Source organism: Coregonus lavaretus (genome assembly GCF_964263955.1).
Source record: "Coregonus lavaretus genome assembly, contig: HAP1_SCAFFOLD_7887, whole genome shotgun sequence".
In the NCBI taxonomy this organism is placed as follows: domain Eukaryota; kingdom Metazoa; phylum Chordata; class Actinopteri; order Salmoniformes; family Salmonidae; genus Coregonus; species Coregonus lavaretus.
The window spans coordinates 16,818-20,910 of NW_028161641.1; the positions used below are offsets into that span (position 1 = coordinate 16,818).

The following is a 4,093-nucleotide window of genomic DNA, read 5'->3' on the forward strand; positions in this document are numbered from 1 at the left end:
CGTTCCTACGTCTGTCTAGGGCGCTAATCCCCTGTCTTCCTCCGCCCACCACTCTGATAATCTAATTAGCAGACGCTGCTGTCTGGTAAACGGACTAATCCCTGTAGTCCTCAATCAGGGACACATACACTCTGTCTTCTGTTTCTACACACCAATTTTTTTTCTTCTGTTTGTTTAAGAATAACTTAAATTTTTCTGAAAACACACACACACACAAACACACAGAGTGGTAGTGGTACATGGTTGTATTGGGCCACAATGCCTGTGTTCTACTCCCCCATACCCCAGAACCTCCGGATGGGCCTGGCCTCCGTCGGTGGGTCTGTGTTCACTAACAACAGGACAGGGGACTTTAGCAGTGACTATAACAAGGACCAGGATGATAAAACAGGTAGGCCTGTTGTATGCTAGAGTACTGTATGCTGTATAATGCCTGTGTCAAATACTCTTTTGGATTTGTTTTTGTTTTAGAAAAGTATTTGATATATTTTTGGAGAGTGTTTGGATATTCAGGAAAGTATTTGTATAATTAAAATAGCTAAACTTCAAATATAAATTGTTTTATGTCTATGTTTTTATATTCCAGTCAATGAGTTGGTGTCCCACCTGCCCCTTCAGATGCTCCTGTACTTTAACATTTTCTATTTCCCATGCTGGTGGGTCTCAGCTGTTCTCATGCTGGATCTAAAGGTGGGTTTTTCCCTACTGACTTCACAGAGGTTTCCCCAAGGTTTCTCAACGCTCAATTAATTATGTATGGGATACCCAGATCAATAATACAATATTTGTCTTTCTTGTCATAGTTGTATTACCTGCCTGGGTACTACCAGGCTTTACTTGTGACTGGAGTGGTTCTGCTTACCATCTGTGAAATCACCAGGCTCTATCTGGGCTATGTCGCAAACCTCAAAGAGAAAGTAACTGAATCTAACTTTCTCTCTGGAAACGCTTCTCCTCTCCTCCTCTCTCCCTCTCCCCCTCTCTCCGTCACTGTCGTCCCCCTCTTTCCCTCACCCCATTTCCCCCTCTCCCCCTCACCCCATTTCCCCCTCTCCCACAAACTCAATGCATATCTGATCTGATACAGTGCCTGTTTAAGTACCCTGTGTGAGTAGGTGTGTAAACATTCTTGGCTAGGACGCCCCACTGAGTCTCTGACTGTGTGTGTGTGTGTGTGTGTGTGTGTCGTCATACGTCTGTGTGTGTGTGTGTTTTGTCATAGGTCTGTGTGTGTGTGTGTGTGTGTGTGTGTGTGTGTGTGTTTCGTCATAAGTCTGTGTGTGTGTGTGTGTGTGTGTGTGTGTGTGTCGTCATACGTCTGTGTGTGTGTGTCTCTTTCTCAATCTGTCTCTTCAGTCTCTCTCTCTGTGTTCCTCCCTCTCTCAGGTGCCAGAGCTGGCTGGGTTCTGGCTGATCTCCTTCCTGTTCCAGCTGCCCATCCTACTCTTCTTCCTGACTGACGAGGACATCATCATCCTCCCTCTGGAGAGGGCCGTCCACTCCATCTACCTCCTCTTCATCCTCTCAGAGCTCCTGGCTTCCTTCTTCGCCCTCAGGTAGGATGATGTACTGTATATGCCATTTAGCAGACGCGTCTAGCGCCATGCTTTATCAACTGAGCCATATGGGAGCCATCACAGAGGAGTGTCTATGGAAAGCTGATGTATAGCTATACTGTGAGTAGCAAAACATTGTCAAATCAATCAATCTCATGCAGAGCAGGTAAAGCAGAACAAAGTCTCTGTTTACCTTTCAATGGTCATGGCATCTGTTCAGGGACAATCATCCATATGTAATATTTTCCTATTCTCACTCTTCTTCTTCTTCTTCTTCTTCTTCTTCTTCTTCTTCTTCTTCTTCTTCTTCTTCTTCTTCTTCTTCTTCTTCTTCTTCTTCTTCTTCTTCTTCTTCTTCTTCTTCTTCTTCTTCTTCTTCATCATCTTCTTCTTCTTCTTCTTCTTCTTCTTCTTCTTCTTCTTCTTCTTCTTCTTCATCATCTTCTCCCTCTTCTTCTTCTTCTTCTTCTTCTTCTTCTTCTTCTTCTTCTTCTTCTTCTTCTTCTTCTTCTTCTTCTTCTTCTTCTTCTTCTTCTTCTTCTTCTTCTTCTTCGTCTTCATCATCTTCTCCCTCAGGGCCATGACCAGGAAGTTAACCCTGCTATTCCACCTCAGGCAGTTTGGGGAGGTGGAAAACCTTGACCATCACCACCTCCACCACCTCCACCATCACCACCTCCACCACCTCCGCCCAGCGGGGAAGAGCCCAGCCTTCGGCATGCCAAATTATGGGAGGACTGTTCTGCCAATGCCGCCATACACCAATAACGTTCACAGTCACTGAGAGAACACAGAGAGACAGCCAGGGACACTGTGCCTGGGTTGGATGGGACTGGGAGATGGGGTACGATCTGGAGTTAAAGGTGTAGGGGTGAATAGTTTAATGTGGAAGAGAGTTGTTGTGAACACAGCCTTTAAATGTTTTTCCAAAGAGGGAGGACGCTTTTGAAGTGTTCCATGATGTCCAAAATATTATGCTGGATTTTGTGATCTTTATGACATGATGAGTTGATGCACTGTTTCACAGTGGTTGTGTTTTCATTTATAGATATTTTAAAAAATATTGGACACTGGTAGTAGTGATAGCCATAACATATTAGAACCACATGGTGGCACTAAATTACCATAAGAGGGGTTGGTGATAAACTGAAGAGCGTGGCAAAATCCCAATTGTAAGGCAGAATAATCACAGACTGTAGTGCTGCACAGATACTGGTTAGAGAGCCTTTCTGATTGTCTTTACAAGTGTAGCTTGTCTGAAGCTGTCAGACAGATACATTAAGGAGACAGACCAATGGCAGCACAGTGTAATAGAGCACTTGAGAAAATATGCTAGATAACACATCTCTAATTAATATTAATTCAATTAAAATCCTATAATTCAATTAAAATCCTACATGCCAAACAACAAGTTATTTGGTTGGGAAGGAAGAAAGTGGTTCTCTTCAAAGATTTAACAGTTTTCTTTCAATAACATATTTCTATTACGCAACTAAAGACGTATAATAACCAGCATACAAGTAACCTTGCATCAGACCACCGATCCTAAAGGTTATCTACAAAGAACACTATGATTGTATATCACTAAATAGAAATCACAGCCTCAATGCGTTTCGAGTCAAGCTTATCTCTCTCTAGCCGTGGTTCCACCTTGCATTAACATGTGGTTGTCCTCATCAGATCAAGATTTGTTGCGTCTACACATGGTAATAAAATGTGTCTCTTGTCTTCGTTCACATTGTGACCAGATTCGCTGGCCCCTCCATGTATGCAAATGAATCCAACCTGCCTTAGACCTCCCATTATGACACAAGCTGTATCAATCGACAGAAAACATCACACTTTTAAAGTCAATCGTTTTATTCTCTCATCATTACAGACTACTTTTCTATATCCATTGATTTCAAACTGGGCGTAATAGACTACTGTCCCTATAACCTCGACCTTTGACCTGTCCACAGCCATACAAATACATGTTCTGAGAATCTCTCCCATCCCTAAAAAAGTCACCACACAAATGAGCTGAGTATCTGGATTTGTGCACAAAATACAATTACTGCACAGTATGAATAAAAATGACATGTACCTTAAAAACAGAAACAGGTTAAGTTACAGAGTAGGCTACAAAGTGCATCTCTGAATGGCGCAACACATTATCCAAACAGGTCTGGACAGGGTTGTTCTTTATGCATGGATGTTTACATACGTTGTCTTTATATTATTGTAATCTTGTATTGTAATAACCTTTAGTATAGGCCTAATCAGTACCAACGGGGAAAAAAGTGACATGCTTGGAGAATGACCCTGGTTCAGTTTCCACCAAATCATTGATCAGTGATAATTCGCTAACGGAACCTCAATATGATAACCTATAGCAAGACGCATGGTCAAATTATACTAAAAAAGCGACAATCGATAAAAAGTGCAAAGGAGCAATTGGCTTTATAAAGGAATAAAGTGTAAATCTAGAAGTAGCCTAAAGAGGCCTACCTTCGTATTGAAGCCTACATTATATTGGACAGTGAACTTCGCTGATG

At 42.1% G+C, this 4,093-nt stretch overlaps 1 protein-coding gene across 1 annotated transcript; it reads left to right on the plus strand.

Moving 5' to 3' along the window:
- Positions 1-258: 258 nt before the first annotated feature.
- Positions 259-2,340, plus strand: LOC311120299 (transmembrane protein 17A-like; the record flags this gene model as incomplete). The annotated part of the gene is made up of 5 exons (XM_084194926.1): positions 259-391; positions 587-690; positions 804-917; positions 1,357-1,556; positions 2,133-2,340. 5 exons carry the CDS (start codon positions 259-261, stop codon positions 2,338-2,340), a joined length of 759 nt encoding a protein of 252 aa, XP_084051052.1.
- Between the last annotated feature and the right edge of the window lie 1,753 nt (positions 2,341-4,093).